This window comes from Microcaecilia unicolor, chromosome 2 (genome assembly GCF_901765095.1).
Source record: "Microcaecilia unicolor chromosome 2, aMicUni1.1, whole genome shotgun sequence".
NCBI classification, from domain to species: domain Eukaryota; kingdom Metazoa; phylum Chordata; class Amphibia; order Gymnophiona; family Siphonopidae; genus Microcaecilia; species Microcaecilia unicolor.
Genome location: NC_044032.1, coordinates 136,666,496 through 136,688,974, shown reverse-complemented (window position 1 = coordinate 136,688,974; position 22,479 = coordinate 136,666,496). Strand labels below are relative to the sequence as shown.

The 22,479-nt window shown below is 40.7% G+C and overlaps 1 protein-coding gene across 1 annotated transcript in view; it reads left to right on the top strand.

Moving 5' to 3' along the window:
• Positions 1 to 22,479, top strand: part of EDIL3 (EGF like repeats and discoidin domains 3) — a 346,239-nt gene that overhangs the window by 233,570 nt on the left and 90,190 nt on the right. Inside the window, exon 5 of the mRNA XM_030193358.1 lies at positions 14,526 to 14,681. Coding sequence (XP_030049218.1) covers positions 14,526 to 14,681 — 156 coding nt within the window. The remainder of the gene's footprint in view (positions 1 to 14,525; positions 14,682 to 22,479) is intronic.

Here is a 22,479-nt window from a genome sequence, read left to right as displayed (position 1 = left end):
CATGCAAATTCTGCAGGACTCCAAGGAACCTGCCTGTCACTAGCAACTGAAACAAAATATTGAAGCAGCACCCCCCACTGGCAGCAATTCAGTTGGAGGATTCCCCCACAGCTTAGAGGTACAGTGATCCAGCCATAATTTACAGAATACTCTTAAGTTACGTGCACCCTTGTCTCATTTATTTATTTAGTTTCTTATATTCTGCTTGCAAGCCCAAAATCAATTTTAGGTACAATAGGTATTTTTTGTCCCTGGAGGGGGGTCACAATTTGAGTTTGTACCTGGAGCAAAGGAGGGTTAAGTGACTTGCCCAAGAACACAGGATATTGCAATGGAATTTGGGTAGGCTCCCCTGGTTCTCAGCCTGCTGCTCTAACCATTAGGCTACTCCTGCACTCTTCAAGTGCCTAAATGTAAGATACACTGATACTAGGCCTTAATGCGCCCTTATGTAGGTCTTTACCATGCACTAAGGACATTTTTACTGCAGCCATAAAATTTCACCTCCCTGTGCATCACGTCTAGACGGCAGATGGGTGCCTCAGTACCCTTCAGAAGAGAATCACTGACAACCACTGCCATTCACTTCTTATTGGCCACCGATCCAGTGACTTTGGGATTTTTGATCATTGTTTCCTCCTGTTCTCGAGATGTTTTCAGCTCTTCTGCCCTAGGTCTGCAAACCAATTCTTCAGTTCAACAGAAGATAGAATTGGGGGGGGGGGGGGGGTTGATTTTCCAGGACCTATGTCCAGCTGTCCTCTTTCTGCACAAGATCTTCTCTCCCTTTGTTGAAGATCCCCAATGTTTCAACATGCATCTTCAGAATGAATTTCCAGTTGTCCCAGATGTTTCTTAGTCTTGCCATTGCTCTTAGTTCTTGCACTTCTTTTATGAGGGATTCAATGTGCATATTTTTATCACATGAAGCCCAGAATCTTGCCTTGGACCAAGCATTCAGTCTGGACCAAGGCAGAAGCTGTAATGAAAGAAGTAGCTTCTTTTTTTTTGGGGGGGGGGGGGGGGGGGGCTGTGTTAACCACAACAGATTAATGCTATTAGTGATTTGTGTGAGCTCATCTTTATTCATGAGCTGCTTATTCCTTGTTTATATACTACACTGCTCATATATATGTTTTCCACATTAGGCTTGTAAAGTCCATATTAGTATAAAATTGGAGTAGCTCACTAATGAATGTTAACTAAAACATTAACACACATCAAGATATATTTAGTATGCATTAGTGATATCACACATTAGTACCTAATACCTTAAACACCTGGTTAGATTATTTTAAGAATGTGGTATGAAGGAAATAGAAGATAAAACGGATTAGGACTAAAATATGTTAGTTTACAAACAATGTAGCATATTTTTTTTGTTTTTAGAAACAACTGTACATGGTTTCTCAACTAATTAGTGAGCTGAATTATTTCTAAGTAATAAGATCAATTTTGTACTTCTTCTAGATGGAGGATATTCTGGGACAATCAAATCTTCAATCTAAATGCAAGCTGCTGTCCCCAAGGACACATAGCGGATGCATTAATTTACTGCTTAGTCTAATGATCCCTTTTAAGTGATCCCTTGTGGGAAATTACAATTTTCATTGGTGCTAAGATTAAAAATGCAGTTTTACCAGACAGTTATTTAGGGAGCCTTAAAACTTGTGTTGATGTTAAAAGATAAGTAAAGGGCACTTAGTATTTATTTAAAATTAGATGGCATCTCTATTTGATCAGTAATAATTATGTCATTCCATCTAATTATAATAAAGTTAGTGCACATTTGGTTGACTTTAGAGGAGCTTCTTGATAGCATAAGCAAGTGACAGCTGTAGATATTATGAGAAGTGCAGCAGAACATTTTAGTATCATACTATTAAGCTGTAGAATTCCGAGAAATATTATGCATGTGTTAGTATGTACTTGTATGTATACAGTTTCCATACATGTTGTAGTTATTGCTTTTGATTTTTTTTGTTGTTGACGTTTTTGAAATATACTTTTCAAGCCCATGACAAAAGTAAATGGGCATTACCACCACAATATTATAAGGAAAACCACAAAAGAGACGAGAAAACAGTTGTGAGACAGAGTAGCCCACATCTAAAGGAGAAGGACAACATAATAACAAAACAAAGCAATCAAGAGAGAACTTCCAGACCATACAAGTTTCTTGAAATAAATCAGCTATGATAATTATAACTAGAATAATCTGCCCTATATATCCCTTAACATCTCAGCAAAAGTTTTCTCCAAATGTGCAGAATCAAACACATAAATAAGCAAAAAAACAAATTCATTGCCCTGATATTGCAGGGTTGTCTCAAAAGGATATCCCCCATTGCAAGAACCTTAGACCTCAGGCAAGAAAAGCTATGCTATGGGTGATTTATAATCCGCAATATCTATGTCAAGAAACACCTAGTCACCCGCCTCGGGTCTGCCTGCTCCTGCTGCTTGTGCTGTACACTAGATCTCGCCTCCCACCGACTGAGTCAAAACCACCTCTGGGTGAGTCTCCTATGCTCAACGTATCCCCAGTGATTTCTAGGTTACTGGGGCCACACTCCCAGTGGTCCCACAGTTCCCAGAAAGCACTCACAGACCCAACACACAAACCACCAGGATTCTTTATCAGTCTAGACAGAGGCAATAAACTAATTATTGTTTATTGTTGAACAATGGAACAAAATAGTGCAATCACGCAAACAGTAACAGACAACTAAAATATGGATCAATTATAAGACTAACTATGCATTTATTTACTTCCCATAAAGTACACAGGAAGATCAGGGTATTTAGCTATTCACCAGCTAACAAATATAACTAAAGAGCTCATCTCTCTCCCTCTCTCCCTCTCCCTCTCCCTCTCTCTCTCCCTCTCTCTCCTCCCAGGCTGAAACTGGGGCAAAAGCCAGTACAATAGAAATTAAAAGAGCTCCAGGGCCAATTAGAGCCCAGTCAACAACAAATGAAAAAAAAAAAAAAGGTTGGTTACATTACTATCGGCATTTCCTTTATCTATGTTAACTAAAGAAGGGAAATGTCAGTTCTTTGTAACAGCTTAAAACATAACATGCACTACCTGCTGGCCAAACTAGAGAAATGCACTTCAAGAATTAATAAAGCCAGTTTTTTACAATCTGCATTTGGATTCACTGAGAATTACAATTAAGGAAAAGAAGCACCCTAGTCAGGTGGAATTACATTACATAAAAAAGCAGAAAAACATAGCAGACAGAAATCAGACCTAAATTAGCAGACAAAAAAATCATACTGAAATTAATCAATACCAACTGCTGAAAACATATAAGCTTCCAGGCATTTCCTAAATAAAAGATAAGACAATGTCGATCTTACAGAATTTGGCAGCTCATTCCAAACATTAGTGGCTAAATATTTGAAAGATGAATCCAAATATATTTTTTTAGCTTAACCCTTCTGCAGCTTGCAAATAGCATAGGATCCTATTTACTAAGCAGCATAAGTACATAAGTAGTGCCATACTGGGAAAGACCAAAGGTCCATCTAGCCCAGCATCCTGTCACCGACAGTGGCCAATCCAGGTCAAGGGCACCTGGCACGCTCCCCAAACGTAAAAACATTCCAGACAAGTTATACCTAAAAATGCGGAATTTTTCCAAGTCCATTTAATAGCGGTCTATGGACTTGTCCTTTAGGAATCTATCTAACCCCTTTTTAAACTCCGTCAAGCTAACCGCCCGTACCACGTTCTCCGGCAACGAATTCCAGAGTCTAATTACACGTTGGGTGAAGAAAATTTTTCTCCGATTCGTTTTAAATTTACCACACTGTAGCTTCAACTCATGCCCTCTAGTCCTAGTATTTTTGGATAGCGTGAACAGTCGCTTCACATCCACCCGATCCATTCCACTCATTATTTTATACACTTCTATCATATCTCCCCTCAGCCGTCTCTTCTCCAAGCTGAAAAGCCCTAGCCTTCTCAGCCTCTCTTCATAGGAAAGTCGTCCCATCCCCACTATCATTTTCGTCGCCCTTCGCTGTACCTTTTCCAATTCTACTATATCTTTTTTGAGATACGGAGACCAGTACTGAACACAATACTCCAGGTGCGGTCGCACCATGGAGCGATACAACGGCATTATAACATCCGCACACCTGGACTCCATACCCTTCCTAATAACACCCAACATTCTATTCGCTTTCCTAGCCGCAGCAGCACACTGAGCAGAAGGTTTCAGCGTATCATCGACGACGACACCCAGATCCCTTTCTTGATCCGTAACTCCTAACGCGGAACCTTGCAAGACGTAGCTATAATTCGGGTTCCTCTTACCCACATGCATCACTTTGCACTTGTCAACATTGAACTTCATCTGCCACTTGCACGCCCATTCTCCCAGTCTTGCAAGGTCCTCCTGTAATCGTTCACATTCCTCCTGCGACTTGACGACCCTGAATAATTTTGTGTCATCGGCGAATTTAATTACCTCACTAGTTATTCCCATCTCTAGGTCATTTATAAATACATTAAAAAGCAACGGACCCAGCACAGACCCCTGCGGGACCCCACTAACTACCCTCCTCCACTGAGAATACTGGCCACGCAATCCTACTCTCTGCTTCCTATCTTTCAACCAGTTCTTAATCCATAATAATACCCTACCTCCGATTCCATGACTCTGCAATTTCTTCAGGAGTCTTTCGTGCGGCACTTTGTCAAACGCCTTCTGAAAATCCAGATATACAATATCAACCGGCTCCCCATTGTCCACATGTTTGCTTACCCCCTCAAAAAAATGCATTAGATTGGTGAGGCAAGACTTCCCTTCACTAAATCCGTGCTGACTTTGTCTCATCAGTCCATGTTTTTGTATATGCTCTGCAATTTTATTCTTAATAATTGCCTCCACCATCTTGCCCGGCACCGACGTCAGACTCACCGGTCTATAATTTCCCGGATCTCCTCTGGAACCCTTCTTAAAAATCGGAGTAACATTGGCTACCCTCCAGTCTAAGGGTGCGTTAGCGTTTTTAGCATGCGCTAAATGCTAGTTCGCTCACAGGAACATATGGGCATTTAGTGTGTGCTAATAACGCTGGCACGGCTTAGTAAACAGGGCTCATAGTGAAGCCTGAGTCAATAGAAAGGACATACTCATGAAACATCTAGAAATTTGTGGAGTTTTCTTTTTGAAGTAAGGAAGCCAGAGTTGTGTGGTTTTGATACAGTTGAAGCCAGCAAGGTGCAGGCTGGATAGCAGCATTTGGCAAGCCAGGTTCTGGCCCACAAGCCATATGTTGGACAAGCTAGATCAGTTAGAAGCAAGATTTTAGTTGTGTCTGATTTTTTTTGTTGTTGTTGTTGACAGGCTGATATTCTCTTTATTCCTGAATCATGATTAACAAAGAGAGACATTTGGGACCTTTTACTAAAATGCATTAAAAAAATGGGCCTAACACATTTTAACATTGGACTTTACCATGTGCTAAGTGCTTTTTTAAAAGGTTGCTCTACAATAAGACTTTTTTCTTTTTTCTTTAACATGATAGGGCTTAATGCCCTTTAGTAAAAGGTCTCTATAATATTGATTAATCAGTTATGTCCCTCTACTCATTTGGCTATATCAAAGCCACATTCTAGGAAATGTGGTGTAGGGAATTTTTGATTTATAAAAACTATTTTCTGTGTTGGAAACCAACTCAGATTAGGGTTCTCTTTATGAAATGTTAATTCTAGATTCCTTCACGTTCCCTCTCAGTTTAGTTGTTGTCCTTCTAGTCTGCTATATTCTGACTTCTCCCCATTATTTGAGACATTTATTGAACATAAGAATAACCATACTGGATCAGACCAATGGTCTATCCAGACCAGTATCTGTTTCCAACAGTGGCCAATCCAGGTTACAAGTACCTGGCAGAAACCGAAATAGTAGCAACATTCCTTGCTACCAATCCCAGGGCAAGAAGTGGTATCCCCATATCTATCTCAATAACAGACTATGGACTTTTCCTCCAGGAACTTGTCCAAACCATTTTTAAACCTAGATACACTAACCACAGTTACCACATCCTCTGCCTATTTCATTGAGTGAAAACATACTTCCTCCGATTTGTTTTAAATGTATTTCTATGTAACTTCATTGAGTGTCTCCTAGTCTTTGTACTTTTTGACATTATAACAAGTTGATTCATTTTTACCTGTTCTACACCACTCAAGATTTTGTAGACCTCAAATGACAACTTGTGCTGTATTTTGTTGGGGAATTTAAATTTGTACATAAATAATACTTTAGTCCCAACAATCTTTGATTTATTTTTTTCAGATTTTATCATATTTAAATTCAATTCAAATTGTGTCTGGATCTGCTCATAAAGCAGGGCACCTACTGGATGTTGTGTTTTTGGATGAATCATTAGTCGTCAGCAAGGATTGCTGGATTGGTTGTGAATTTATGGCATGATCTAATCGTGGATTGTGGAACTACATCAGACACTGATTGCACACTGACATAAATGAGATCTCTACCTGTCTTAGCATTGAGCATCAATAGAACCCTAATGGACTGGGCTTCATCAGATCTGATACTGAGGACTCAACATCATCCTTGTCGGCACCAAGAGACTCCAATGTTGTGCATCAAGCAAAGTAGAAGGAACACCAATTTTGGACCATCTTGAAGCATGGTACCAGGAACTCCAGGGCACCAGCATCACCAATACCTGAGAAGTGTCTGTGCTGAGAGGACCGCTCCCTGGCCATGAAGTCAGTGCTGATGCTCCAATCTCGTCAACACTGGGACCAGCCTTCAAATTCAGCTCCATCATCCTCACAGGATGCCCCGACACTAACACTGGCCCCGCCTTTACCTATTTCAGGAACAGCTGGAGTGGTTCTTGGTTTGGCATGATGCCGAGGCCTCAAGGGCATAAATGCCAGACATGGCTCCACCCCAGCTGATCTGGAGGCTTATGCTGTGTCTTTTACCCGTTCATTGATATAAGTGTATCCCCAGGCACCGGTATTGGTATCAGTCAGTTGGAAGAGGAAGTTCCCTAAATGTCTAGGGAAAGGCCTGTACCTCTGTGCTATTGCTCAGTCTGGTCATGAGTCCATAGACCAAGGCAGACATTATCTCAGCCTTCTTGTGAAGAGTATTTCACTGAATCTGCGTTGGATCGCTCTTGGGTGTCTGACATTGAACCAGAAGACTTCTCAGAGGAGGGTTCCCTTGGTCTTCCATCAGACCCTTATCCACATCAGGAAATGAGAAAGTCTTCCCAGAGGAGTTCTCCTTTGTCAGTTTTTTTGAGGAAGATGGCTATCCCATTTAGAGGTTGAAGACAAGCCCAGGGCTGAGATGGTAGATGTCCTTGATTATGAGAATCCTTCTAAGGAAGCTGTGATAGTACCTGTGTATAGCATCCTTTGAGTGGCAGAGAAGAGGAATTGGGTGACCACTGTCTCTGTGTAGCCTGTGTCAAGGAAGACAGACTCTTTGAACAGAGTCCAACAGGCTCCCAAATTCAAGAAGCAGCATCTTCCTCCTCACTATTCCATGGTGGTCAAATCCACCTTCAAAAAGGCCAAAGTTCAAGAACCCATGCCTCAGGAACCCCAGGACAGGAGGCTAGAACTTTGGAATATTTGGGGAAAAAGGTTTATCAAGGCTCTATGCTTGTGTCCTGCACAGAGTCCTACAAGTTCTACATGAGCATCTGTATGCAAAACAGTGCACAGTGTAGCGGAGTTTGCTGACACTCTGCCTCTGGAGAAGGCTGTGGAACTCTGTGGGATAGTAGCCAAGTAGACAGACTGTCAAAAGCACTTAGTCCAGGCAACCTATGATGTGGTATCCAGGGTCTCCGCTTTAGGAAGTAGAACATACAGACTCGCCTAGATGCGTGTTTTAGGCCTAGAGTTGGTGATTCAGGCGAAACAGCTGTTCCTTGCTGAGGTAATAAACTTTTGGTGGACAAGCAAAAGAGATCTCTGAACTTATCAAGAAAAGAACTGACACCATGGAGTCCTCTCGGCCCACTCTGTATGCAGCCTCCACTTCTCAGAGGTTCTAGGGTGGTAGCCAGAAGAGAGCCTACTATTCTCAAAGGCCTCAGCTCTTGTCCTTGACAGCAGTGGGCCTAGAAAGTCTAACCAGCTCCTCAGTCAACACAAGGGACAAGCTTTTGATTGGCTCTAGAAGAGCATAGTCACAGTAAAAATGACTGTGCTGGATGACCTACCAGTGGGAGGGAGGCTGAATTCTTTTTCAAGCAAAATGGCCCCTTGTAACTTCCAACCGGTGGGTTCTCCAAATAGTCTGGGAAGGGAAGGGTTACACCCTCAATTGGCGAGGACTTCCTCCAAATTACCCACCGAGAGTATCCAAATTTGACTCTCAGCAATAGGTCAGCTTGCAGAGGAACTCTCTTCATTTCTTTGAAGACATAAATAAACAGGTGGATAAAGGTGAGCCTGTTGATGTAGTGTATCTAGATTTTCAAAAAGCTTTTGACAAAGTCCCTCCTGAGAAATCCTTGAGAAAATTAAAAAGCCTTTGGATAGGAGGCAATCTTCTGTCATGGATTAGGAATTAGTTAATAGATAGAAAACAATAGTTGTGCGCCAGAAGAGATCTCATAGGGTTTTGCACATAAATCTGATGCCGCTGAGTCCTTCTTGACTATAGTTACTTTGTTGATACAAATTTTCTTGTTTTGGTGTACCTTTGGGTTACCAAGGTCTGCTCCTTTTTATATTTCTCCCCTTTCTACATTATTTAATGTTTGAGAGTCTGCCAGGTACTTGTGGCCTGGATTGGCCACTATTGAAAGCAGGATACTGGACTAAATGGACCATTGGTCTGACCCAGTAAGGCTATTCTTATGTTCTACCTGCCCATGGGTCAAGTCCATGCTACCAGGGGAAGAAAGGAAAGGGTTTTATTCAAAGTACTTTCTCATCACCAAGAAATCATGGAGATTTCATCCCATCCTAATCCTAAGGACCCTATCTCATCAAAGAATGGTTTCCCTGGGCACCCTTCATCCCATGATTCAGGAAAATGATCAGCTATGCTCTCTAGATTTAAAGGATGCTTACACCCAAATACAGATGCATCCCAGTCATAGGAAGTTTTCAGATTTTGAGTAGAGAAACACAAGTACCGTTATCATGACCTGCCTTTTGGTCTTGTGTCCACTGCCCAAGTCTTCACCAAATGCCTTGCTGTAGTTGCAGCATTATTATGCAGACTGGAAGGTCTTATGTTTTCCTACCTGAATAATCAGCTGGAGAAGAGCATATCCAAAAAATGTGCCCAAGAATCAGTGCAGAGAACCATTTAGGTGTTGGAGCTATTAGGTTTCATTGTTAACTACCCAAAGTCCAATCTACTCCCGGTCCGCCAGAGCCAGCAGGTCATACTTCGGAAAATGTTGAGGCTGTTAGACCACATGGCCTCCATGGTACATGTCACTCCTATGACATGTCTCCCTTTGAGAGAGGCCCAGTGGCCTTTAGCTTCCCAGTGGAGTCAGGCCTTAGGAAACCTAGTCAATTTCATCTTCTCGCACCAGAAAATCACGGAGTCAGTTTTGTGGTAGTCAATTCGGCCTAATCTGATCATCAGACTCCCATTTCAAATTCTTCCTCCAGAATGGAAGCTGACAATAGATGCAGCCAATCTGGGATGGGTAGCTCACATAGAAGGGCCTCACACTTAGTATCTGTGGTCTGCTCAAGAGCCTCAGATTTGCATCATTCTCCCAGAACTCAGGGCCATTTGGAACTATCTAAATATTTCAGAGATCAACTGCTGCACCAAGTTATACTTATCCAGATGGACAAACAAATTGTGATGTACTATGTCAACAAGCAGGGAGGCATGGAATCATACCTCTTGTGTCAGGAAGCAGTCAGGATGTGGCACTGGGCCTCCAACCATGGCATGTTGCTCAGAGCCACATATCTGGTAGGGAAAAGACAACAGTCTGGTGGACAGGCTGAGCAGGGTGGCTTCTATAAATGGATATTGCTGGCAAGAAGTTATGAGCATGAGGTACCCTTTCAATGTATCTCTTTGCCACTCATCTCATGAACAAAGTCCCTTAGTTCTACTCCAGGCTTATATCACATAGCAGACTAGTGTCAGATGCCTTCCTCCTCCCCTGGGGGAAGGTCTTCTGAACACATATCCTCCAATATCTCTAGTGGGGAAGACTTTGCTAAAACTCAAGCAGGATCAAGGAGCCATGATCTTCATAATGGCTTGCTGGTTTCTTCTACTTCTGGAGTTATGACCTTCTTTATGATTGAACCAATGATCCATGATGCAACCATTTTCTTGTAATTCAGTATCAATCAGTTTTCGTCTAACTATGCTGCAACTTCTTCTAAACAAGCTTGAAGCAATTGTAAGCTGATGGATAAGCAATTGGTATAATAAATAAGAAAAAAGTCATCAGCATAAGACTATGAGCTGATGCCATGAGACTGGATTAGTAGTCTTAATTGACTGATTTCACATATATTATTTAATATAGTGATGCTGTTTCTAGGGAGGAAATTGGATGATTGTGGTTTCCTGCACCCTTCTCCTCCACTGCTAACTCCAGACTCCATTCCTTTTATCTTGCTGCACCATATGCCTGGAATAGACTTCCGGAGCCGGTACATCAAGCTCCATCTCTGGCCGTCTTCAAATCTAGGCTAAAAGCCCACCTTTTTGATGCTGCTGTTAACTCCTAACCCTTCCTTGTTCAGTACCCATATTTTATCATTCACACCTTAGTAATTCCCTTATCTCTTATTTGTCCTGTTTGTAAGCTCTGTCGAGCAGGGACTGTCTCTTCATGTTCAAATGTACAGCGCTTCGTATGCATAGTAGCACTATAGAAATGATAAGTAGTAGTAGTAAAGTAGTTTATGCTGATGATTTCACCATTTTTATTTCTTTTGATGGTGGTATCAAAGAGATCTTGAGGGACATTAAAAAAAGGTCTGGATATTTTACAGTAATGAGCTAATATTTTCAAATTGAAGCTTAATAGAGAAAAAAAACATTTTTGGTAGAAAGTAGCCCTTTCAGACCAATTATTACTTACAGTTTTGCAATTGATGAAGTGACTTATAAGGTGGAGAAGAGCTTGAGGATTTTAGGAGTGATTCTAGATAATTATCTTACATTTGATTCTCAAGTGCAAAATATTGTCAAAGAGCCCCTTTTACTAAACCGTTCTAGCAATTCCCGGTGCGGCAGTGCCGACAAAGCCCATTCACTTTAAATGGACTTCATCGGCATTGCTGCGCAGAAATCGCTAGTATGGCTTGGTAAAAAAGGCCCTAAGACTTTTAAAATTTTGTGGAAGTTGTGAAACACTCAAGCTTATTTTTCCTCAGGGATATTACAATTGATTGTTCAACCATTGGTTTTGTCAAAGAAAAATTATTGTAATGTTATATATGTGGGTTGTAAAGCAGAAATATTGTATAAACCACATCAGCCCAAAATACAGCTTGACTAATCTATGGAATGTCTAAATATGAACGAGTTACACTAATTATGTTAGAGTTGTATTCACTGCCAGTAGAAGTGCACTCTGGTTTTAAACTTTGTGTGCTATTATTTTGAATAGTATATGGCATGTTGGCAAATTATATGCAGGGCATGATTGATTTACCAATATGCAATGCTTCGGTTGCAGCCAGAGATTTTTTACCGTTACATTATCCATCATGTAAGAAGATTTTTAAAGTCTGTAAATTTTTCGTGTTTTTCTTATCAAGCAACTAAATAGTGGAATTCATTACCAGCTGAAATACGGATTCAGCGTAATTTTAATCTTCCACAAAATATCGAAAACCTACTTGTTTAGGAAATTTTTGGTAACCTAATTTGATTGGTTGCTGAAGTTGAAAGCTGCAGAATGGTTCATTTCGTTATTTTCTGTATTATTTTGACGATGTACTGTATATTTATGGTACTGTATTATTTTGATGTGGTTTGTAAGTCACATTGAACTCATGAGGTATATGTAGAATATAACTGTCACAGTAAATTAAAGTACATATGCATACTCAATCTTGATTTGTCCTTGCCATTTTCAGAGCACAGACCATAGAAGTCTGCCTGGCACTGGCCTTGGTCTCCAACTACTGAAGCTGTCATTGAAACCCCACTCCAGCCCATCCAAATCTGTCTAGCCATGATCAGAGCACAGACCATAGAAGTCTGCTCAGTACTGGCTTTGCTCCTCAATTACTGGTGTTTCCATCTAATCACCACTAAAATTGTTTGGTTCCATGCCTTCCATACATGATCCTTTTCTGTTTATAAAATGCATATTTGAATTCCATTAATGTTTTCATCTCCACTACAGGGGGATATTACAGGCATCTACCACCCTCTACTTGCAAAAGTATTTCCTGACGTTATTCCTGAGTCGGCCCCACTGCAATCTAACTTCATGTCCGCTAGTTCTACTGCCTTCTCATCTCTGGAAATTGTTTGTAGATTTCAAATATTTGAATGTCTGTATAATATCACCCTTGCCTCTGCTTTCCTCCAGGATATACATGTTCAGGTCCTCGAGTCTCTCCTCATACATCTTGTGACAAAAACCCCATACCATTGTCGATACTTTTCTCTGAACCGCTTCAAGTCTTTTTACGCCCTAAGAAAGATATGGCCTCCAAAACTGAACACAGTACTCCAAGTGGGGTTTCACCAATGACTTGTACGGGCACATCAACACCTCCTTCCTTTTGCTGATTATACCCCTCTCTATACTGCCTAGCATCCTTCCAGCCTTGGCCACTGCTTTGTCACATTGTTTCTTCACCTTGAGATCCTCGGACACCATCACCCCTTCTCCTGAGCTGCGCTTGTCAATCTATCTACTCCTATTTCATATATATATATATATATATATATATATATATATATATATATATCCTTCGGTTTTTATGAACCCCAAGTGCATCACTTTGCACTTCTCACATTAAATTTTAATTGCCAGACCTTTGACTATTCTTCTAATTTTTGGAGATCTTTGCTCATGGTTTCTACTCCATCTAGGGCATCTACTCTATTGGCTATCTTTGTGTCATCCACAAAGAGGCAAATGTTTCCTTTTAACCTTCAGCAATGTCTCTTGTAAATATATTAAACAGAATCAGCCCCAGTACCGACCCCTATGGAAGCTACTTTCCTAGCTGTAGTACTTAAAGAGTCCTGCTCGAGTTAGCACCATTTTTAACCTGGCATCAGCACATGCAGGAGCAACTGGGAATCATTCCTGGCTGGCCTACCTTAGACTATAAGGAATGCCTTACGGTAGGCCCTAAGGGTAGGAAGCCTATAGAGGGTGGGGACAGGAAGGTGAGATTTAGCAGTATTGATTAATGTGTCTTCAGAGGCTGGGGAGATGGGGGTTTAGAGTATCTCTGGAAGAAAGAGGGAGGGTGAGCAGCTTCTCTTTTCTTGCGCCAGCTCCTCTGGATGGCATTTGGAAGCTTTGGGCCACATCTTAGTGGCCCAGTGCTCCCGGGCAAGACGACTAACACAGCTTGCAGGGGTTATGTACAACATACAATATTTAAGGTGCAGCACTGAGCAGGTTAGTGACACTCATGGTAAACTAAGATTCAGTGAAAGGCTAACTTTTATTGCACCTCAGTAACTACTCTCATTAACACGTACTGCAAATGATGGCTTTAATATTGTATAATCCTTGTTCTATATATCGTCATCAGGTTTTTGTCAGAACGTTAGGGTTTGAATCTTTCACCTTCGATTAGTCTTTCCATTTAAATTCTTGGAAGGATACAGAAAGTTATACATGAAGTATACATTTTTTGTATTGGTCTACTGCCAAATATGTTGTTAACTTCTGCTTCCTTGAGCAGCAAAAGAGGTGCTATAGAAAACGTGCTGGGGTATGTTCAGGATAAGCGCATGGTGTAGACATTTTCACTTAGGACCTCTTTTACAAAGCCGCGCTATCGATTCCCAGTGCGGCAAATGAGAGGAATCCCATTCATTTCCTATGGGCTTTCTTTCATTTGCCACGCAGGAATCACTAGCGTGGTTTTGTAAAAGAAGCCTTTAGTGAGGTCTAGGTACTAGCACTGTAAGTTAAGTGCCTAGCTCTTTTGAATGTTATCCTGTGTACAAATTGATTACAGAGAAACATTTTTTACATAAATGTGAATGTGCACTTGGTACCTAACAAAAGAATTCTAGGGACAAAATGCCAAAGAAAACATAAAATCAGCAAACAACTGTTTGAAAGTTCCATCTGTGTTGAAAACATAGCTTTGCAACACCCTCTATAACTCTTTGACTATGTAGCTAAACTTTGCAAGTAACAAACAAATATTCTAAATTCCATATCCGAACATTTGCTGTGCACAAAACTTTGAGATTTATGCACACAAGTGCCTAATTTAATTATGTAGGCTCAACTATATTTTGGAAAATATGGTCCTATATGTCTATTAGGCTTCTAACGATATTGCATTCTTATTTCAGATAAACCTTCAAAGAAAAATGAGAGTCACTGGAGTCTTAACTCAAGGAGCAAAGAGAATCGGAAGCCCAGAATATATAAAATCATACAAAATTGCCTTTAGCAATGATGGGAAGTCATGGACAACATATAAAGCAAAACGAAGCAACGAAGATTTGGTAAGATAAAGATATCAACCAATCTCATTTTTATACTTGCCCTTTGCAAGTTTTCAGTTTAGTTCATTTCTCTTCCATTGACTCCATGAGTTGCTATAATGTGCAGTCACTTTGGAAAAATGATCAATGACTGACTTAACTCCTTCATCTTTCAAAGAATAATATAACCCAAGCATTAAAATATCAAATATTTTCACTTCATTTTAAAAATTCTTCCTCTTCTATTCATATTGATGGTAATTTTCAAACAGTTTGCCCAATTGCTCAGCTTTTAGTACATATACTCTGTAAAAGTGTGGAAAAAAAACCAACTGTCATTGTTTCTTTTTGAGAAGTAACACATGAAAAGTAGATACACTAAGGGGGATCCAAGATGGCGGTGATACAGGTTGAATGTTAAGAATGCTCTCATACTGAGTTTTCTAATTATTGAACATTACCTCTCATTCCTGTTTGAGCATACAGAAAAGGAAGGGAAAACTAAAGGGACTTCCCCTTCCAAAGCCAGAAACTCCTCATATTCATCAGACTTCTATAACAGCCTTCGCGGTTTCTTCCACGATATGGGGCGCTTCTGCTTCCGAGACTAGAAAGAGTCCCGGATTGGAAAGCATGTCGTCGCTTACCCGACAGAGCCAGCAACACCTCCACTCCCACAACCAGATGAAGCTAATGTACCAAGACTTCACTTGAAGATTTGAAGGGGAAGCATACTTCATCTTCAGAAGCACTGAGAAAGATTGCTGCAGTAGGTTCAACCCCACAGCCCTTTTTCAAAGGGATCCAGCATTCTTTAGATGTGGCGTTGGAGGAAGCAACAGAGGAAGTTATTTCTAAAGTGTATACTAAGGATGAAATTGCTCTTTGTGGTTCTGCAATTCAGCCATTAGTGAGACCACAAGAAATTTTGCTGGAATCAATATGGACAGCCATTGAAACCCTGCATAAGGTCTGCACTTCTTTTGTTTGTTGCCTCATATAATGCTGTGCAAATTAGATTGGTTAAGAAAGTTATTGAAACTACTACTACTCAGGGGCGTAGCCAGACTTCAACAGTAGGGGGGTTGAGAGCCGAGGTGAGGGGGCACATTTTAGCCCCCCCCCCCCCCATTGCTGACGCTGCCGACACCCCCCTGCCGCCATTGCCGACACTCCACCGCCATTACCGACACCTCCAACAACTTTGACCCCCCCCCCCCCCCCGCCGATGACCCTCTCAACCCCCCAAAGTTAAGTGACTTTGGGCAATCCACTTAACCTTCCTTTGCCTCAGGTATAAACTTAGATTGTGAACCATCCAGACAAAGGAAATACGTACTGTACCTGGATGTAACTTGCCTTGAGCTACAACTGAAAAAGATGCAACCTCTAGTTGGTGTATAAGCAGGTGCCTAAAGTAAACCCAGTGGAATAGGAGCCAGGTACATAATCACACTTTTTGGTTGAGGGACAGAGCTAGGACTGGTTTATACCAGGAGGTTACATAAGCAGATCAGACTTTTGAGCAGATAGACTTCACACAATATCTCAGCCAACCCAGTCTCTTATCTGAACCAGAACATTTACCAAAAACTTGTTTGAAGTTCACAGTACATCAAAAATAACTTGGGTATAGGATCTGTCAGTGAAGGTGATAAATACACTTGAAAGATAATTATCACTTTGGTTTACCTTACTCAGCAGGCAGGCAGGTACAGACTAGATGGCAACAGTTCTGGAGATGTTAGACAAGCTCAGCAAGGTGATGTTATAGGAGCAAAATAAGCACTATGAAGTGCTATATGTGTTCTTATATAGCAAAGGTATATGGGATCATAATACCTGACACTATCCAGCATTAGTAACCTGACTTCAGAAATGCAGACCTAAGCTTAAAATGCAAAGTCTATTGTTTGCTGAAGCTGTGACCTTGCATACAGACAAAGACTGCCAACAAGGGTCCCAATGTGTTAGAATAACAAGGTTGTCATCAACATCAATGTCATGGCCAGAACATCCAAGGACTCTTAGAATTACCCTTGCAGCTGGAGAGATGCTATGGCTGGCAAATCGCATATTGTTTATGAAACCCTGGCTTCTTGTTAAGGTAACCCCTTCAGTATGGTGAGATAATCAGTTGGCCCTTGAAACCACAATATTTGGGGTAAACAAAGTTATGTGTGTGTCGCACCAAAGTTAGAATGTACGTCGTCAGCACAGGATTTCTGTAGAAAAAGCTCTTATCTGATACAAGGGCTGCTGTGTGTATATTCCATCGAGAAAGCAGACCTGCGTGGGACCCGACTGACCATCTGAGGAACACACGCTGCCATCTAGAGGTCTGCATCAGGTTGTATGCTTGTGATGTGCCTTTGTAAATGTCTTACTTAAGAGTCTAGTTATGGATTTATATGTGGTTACTCCAAGCTGTTTCTATCATAAGATTTCCTGTGTCTTTATTCATGCCTTTTTTGCACATTATCTTTACTGCTATTGTAAATAAACTAATTGCCCTATTTTCATAATACCCTTGGTGTAGAATTAGTTCTTTTATTTATGATGCAGTGAGCTTGGATCTAAGGATAAGGGGAAAACATTTGTTTCTGACACTTCACTCACTAATGTTAGTCTTCTCTGAGACCCATTTCTTTAAGTACATAAGTACATAAGTAGTGCCATACTGGGAAAGACCAAAGGTCCATCTAGCCCAGCATCCTGTCACCGACAGTGGCCAATCCAGGTCAAGGGCACCTGGCACGCTCCCCAAACGTAAAAACATTCCAGACAAGTTATACCTAAAAATGCGGAATTTTTCCAAGTCCATTTAATAGCGGTCTATGGACTTGTCCTTTAGGAATCTATCTAACCCCTTTTTAAACTCCGTCAAGCTAACCGCCCGTACCACGTTCTCCGGCAACGAATTCCAGAGTCTAATTACACGTTGGGTGAAGAAAAATTTTCTCCGATTCGTTTTAAATTTACCACACTGTAGCTTCAACTCATGCCCTCTAGTCCTAGTATTTTTGGATAGCGTGAACAGTCGCTTCACATCCACCCGATCCATTCCACTCATTATTTTATACACTTCTATCATATCTCCCCTCAGCCGTCTCTTCTCCAAGCTGAAAAGCCCTAGCCTTCTCAGCCTCTCTTCTTAGGAAAGTCGTCCCATCCCCACTATCATTTTCGTCGCCCTTCGCTGTACCTTTTCCAATTCTACTATATCTTTTTTGAGATACGGAGACCAGTACTGAACACAATACTCCAGGTGCGGTCGCACCATGGAGCGATACAACGGCATTATAACATCCGCACACCTGGACTCCATACCCTTCCTAATAACACCCAACATTCTATTCGCTTTCCTAGCCGCAGCAGCACACTGAGCAGAAGGTTTCAGCGTATCATCGACGACGACACCCAGATCCCTTTCTTGATCCGTAACTCCTAACGCGGAACCTTGCAAGACGTAGCTATAATTCGGGTTCCTCTTACCCACATGCATCACTTTGCACTTGTCAACATTGAACTTCATCTGCCACTTGCACGCCCATTCTCCCAGTCTCGCAAGGTCCTCCTGTAATCGTTCACATTCCTCCTGCGACTTGACGACCCTGAATAATTTTGTGTCATCAGCGAATTTAATTACCTCACTAGTTATTCCCATCTCTAGGTCATTTATAAATACATTAAAAAGCAACGGACCCAGCACAGACCCCTGCGGGACCCCACTAACTACCCTTCTCCACTGAGAATACTGGCCACGCAATCCTACTCTCTGCTTCCTATCTTTCAACCAGTTCTTAATCCATAATAATACCCTACCTCCGATTCCATGGCTCTGCAATTTCTTCAGGAGTCTTTCGTGCGGCACTTTGTCAAACGCCTTCTGAAAATCCAGATATACAATATCAACCGGCTCCCCATTGTCCACATGTTTGCTTACCCCCTCAAAAAAATGCATTAGATTGGTGAGGCAAGACTTCCCTTCACTAAATCCGTGCTGACTTTGTCTCATCAGTCCATGTTTTTGTATATGCTCTGCAATTTTATTCTTAATAATAGCCCAAAAGTGTGTTATCTGTATTATGCCTACAATGTAAAGATTCCTTCTGGGTAGTACTTGTAAAAGTTATTAAGCCTTAAGATATCTTTATCAGTCAGGATGCCTGGGGGGTTGCACAATGTAGATCAGATTCTTTATTTCTCCTGCTCCCCCAAGTTTAGAAGGGACTCAAATGGTTCTCCAAACCCTCTGAGGATCCAGGCAAGATGGGCTTGATGATCCCTGCATGCTTTACTCCCAATTATAGTCTCTCACTTGCAGCTGAAGGGAAATCCAAACCCTCTAAACTTCACATTTCTCACTACCAGTACGCCTTTTACTACTGTTCCTGGGTGGCTCAGTAAGAGTTTCTTCTAGAACCTACATTTATTTCAGGCAGTCTGTAAGGCATCTCCCTAGATGACACTTGGTCAGAGGCAGGGAATGATAAGACACTGTTACTCGGCTGAAAATGCATTATATAGTCAGGGGAGGTCTTTGCTGCCACAAGAGTTTCCCCATTGATTATAATGGGAACTTCCAATGTTCTACTAGCTTCTTGAGCTTTCTGTCCTTTTCTGGAAAGCACTATTCCCTTCCTGGCAAGTTCAGAGTGTTCATCCAAAGGACACAGACCTTTTGACTGCAGGACGTGTCAGTCAGTATGCAATGCTCTATTGACAGATTAGTAACAGCACTGAGAATTCAATAACATTCCTTAGTGCTGAATTCCTCAGTCATGAGCCAAATTCAATAAATAGGTTAATGTGAAGTGCAGTATAGAAACCTGACTATAGTTTCCTTGAATGTTGAATATTTAGATAAACTGCACACTTTTGGATTGAAGCATCTGCAGACAGGACTAAGGAATTATATTATAGAACTAAGGAACATTCTGGTATGTTTACTGAGGGTACTCTTGCAACCTGTGATAAGGTATAGAGAAGAAAGTTTGAGATCATTGATCCCAGTAAAATTTGAGAATCTAGTTCAGAATTTAGGAAGTACTGTATACCCAACATCTGGCTGCAATCTTGAACACAGAAACTGTAGCTGAGGTTTTAAAGGCCTTATAAGCTGTTATGATAATGGGAGTATTGTATTCATCAAGCTTGCTAGAATAGAAGCTAGCTGACTTTGAGGCTGCATAGGAAGAGCAGGTGAGAATATCACATTTTGAAACAAACTAAGAAAACCAGATGATCAGCCATGAACATGTGTTGTAGTATCAATAATCACTGACTGGGCCGCAAAAACTTGGGCTATTATCATGTCAATTCTGTCCCTTAGAAGAAATGGTCTGGTCTGGATAGTGCTCAAGAGGAGCTATAGAAATGGAGTAATGTAGTATGGACCTCTGAATATTGAGAAGGAATCCCTAACATTAAAGATCAGCAATGAATTACCCCAGAATAGCTGTGATGTTTCACTGAATGAGTCACTGGAAAGGAATCATCAATGCATAAGTAGCTTTGAGACCAAGAGTACATATCCAATGACCTATGCTGAGCAGAGGAAAATGGATATAATAGCGATGATTCTTCAAGAAGGCAGTGGTTGAAATATGTGACATTTATACTAAGTGCCAGCCTGTTGTCTGTTCTTGTTAAAATCCCATTAAGCAATAACCAGAATTCCTTATTAGTGCTGGTGCATTTTCTATGTTTTTAGCTTAGAGAAGAAGGCACACTGCCCCTTGCACCAAGCTTTTTTTTTTTTTTTTTTATAAATTTAAATTTTTACAAAGATACAATAATCTTTGAAAGAAAACACCAAGATTAAGAAAAATGCAATCTGAAAATCATAACAATAAAGACAAATGCTTTGCTTGGTTCCACAATTTAGGAGGTTCCATGAATAGATTCAAAGGAAGTTGGAATATAAACAAGACTATTACTATGAAAAGATACAGGTAGTCTTTCCCCTTTTACTCTTGAACAGCTAAACATTTGGATCTTCTCCCGTGTTGCACCAAACTTTATAATCTCCTGTCAAGTCATTAGGAAGAGAGAAAAACCATCTGGAATCATGAATAGGTAAGAAATAACATAAGAAAGCAAATCCATTACAAAGACCAGTTGGCTCATAGATCAGTGAAGTTTCCATAGAAACTGCAAGGAAGAACTAAGTTAAGGGCAAAAATGTGGAGATCTTCTATGGGATATATAATCAAATATGATGAACATATGAAAGCAACCCTATTCATTGAATAAACATTGGAGAGAGGAAGATGAACAAAGTTCTACCTCAGACAGGTGAAGCACCTGTTCTATTCACTCGATTGCCCATGCTCATGCTCTCTCTACTTTCCTGGTCTTTTTGTTGTTGTTTTGTTACTAATGAGCAGTGCAGTACAGAATGTGGTGAAGTAGGTTAACATTCTGTAATTTGCAGTTTGTATGAAAAAAAAAAAGTATAAAAGGTTTAATACTGTGATGCAGATCTGCGATATCTTTCCATTTTTCTATTTATTTTTTTCTATAAGCACACCCTTTGTGCAGTGATGTTCACATGACTACTGGTAATGATCTTAAAGCCTGTAATGCACTCACAATAAAACAAAATAGAGAGTCAATACAGTCAAGCTTAGTTACTCAGTTTACACAGTTTGGCTGTGCTTTACGTATGCTAACATCTTTAAGGTAGCCCATTCAGAGGCAGCAGGACATAATTTCTGTTGAAGGGGCACAACAAATCTCTAGCCTTACCCCTAAGCTCTAGTTGCTAATGCTGTATTGGACAAAATAATGGTGGGGGCTATGGTCCCTGTGGCCCACCCCATTCCATTGCCTATGAGCCCACCAGTATTATGGGACACATCAAAGAACTGGTATAGAAAAAGGCATAATAAAAGAAAAGTGGTAATAAAATAGTAGGACAATTTCTTATATCAAGTGAAAAATATATGAAAGCAGAGATATCTGTATCTGATTAACAGAGCACAACAACAGGGACAGAAGAATGAAATCAATATACAGCCAACAATGATCTGATGAGAACAGGATAATAGAAAACAGTATAAAGCAGGAATTAGAAGAAAACAAGTCAAGATGTAACTGTTGAGTAATCATGATCCATCCCAGAACTGGTAAGCAGGGTCTCCTTTTGAAGAATTCTTTCTATAGTGATCCAAAATCTACAAAAAGAGATACGCTGGTAGATTTTCTTAGAATAGCTGCTTCAAAATGCTGGTGCTGTACAAAGAAAGGAACTGTTTTGTCCGGTGATTGTGCAGTGGAAGCATGGTGAGATTCAAAAGGGGCATTCAGGGAGGACAAGCCCATAATGGAGAGATTGAATGAATTCTTTGCTTCTGTCTTTACAGAAGAAGATGTAAGAGATCTGCCTGTACCAGAAATGGTTTTCAAAGGTGATGGTGCAGAGGAACTGAAAGAAATCTCAGTGAGCCTGGAAGATATACTGAGCCAAATTGACAAGTTAAAAGAGTGATAAATCACCTGGACCAAATGGCATGCACCCCAGGGTTAAAAGAACTCAAACATGAAACTGTTGATCTGTCATTAGTGTTTTGTAACCTATTGTTAAAATCATCCATAGTACCTGAAGATTGGAAGGTGGTCAATTGTAACACTGATTTAGAAAAAAGGTTCCGGGGAGATCCAGGAAATTACAGACTGGTAAGCCTTGACTTCAGTGCCAAGGAAAATAATGAAAACTAGTATAAAGAATAAAATTACAGAACACATAGACAAACATGGTTTAATGGGACAGAGTCAGCATGGGTTCAACCAAGGAAAGTCTTGCATCACCAAT